At 41.2% G+C, this 216-nt stretch overlaps 1 protein-coding gene across 1 annotated transcript; it reads left to right on the plus strand.

Moving 5' to 3' along the window:
* Positions 1-4: 4 nt before the first annotated feature.
* LOC108554741 (uncharacterized) lies at positions 5-210 on the plus strand (the record flags this gene model as incomplete). Its single annotated transcript, XM_017910112.1, has 2 exons — positions 5-76; positions 109-210. Coding segments are annotated over 2 exons (174 nt in total), but the record flags the coding sequence as incomplete, so codon positions are not given.
* Positions 211-216: the final 6 nt, after the last annotated feature.

Below are 216 nucleotides of genomic sequence, written 5' to 3' on the forward strand. Positions count from 1 at the left end.
ATGCCGTCATTTAATGGCATTCGTTTATGTTTCGACTGCTTATTCTCATCATTACAATCAAACAATCGAGGAGAAATTTTACGTGTTGACGAAGGGAACGCAGCTGGAGTTACCGAGGAAGTGGTTCAAAGCATCGTAGACAAGTGGATCAACATTTACAGCTTTAGTAAAGCCACCACTGAAGAATTGGTTCGCGATTTTGCTAGAAAAACCTCG

This window comes from Eufriesea mexicana, unplaced genomic scaffold (assembly GCF_001483705.2).
Source record: "Eufriesea mexicana isolate 0111107269 unplaced genomic scaffold, ASM148370v2 C36971821, whole genome shotgun sequence".
Lineage (NCBI taxonomy): Eukaryota > Metazoa > Arthropoda > Insecta > Hymenoptera > Apidae > Eufriesea > Eufriesea mexicana.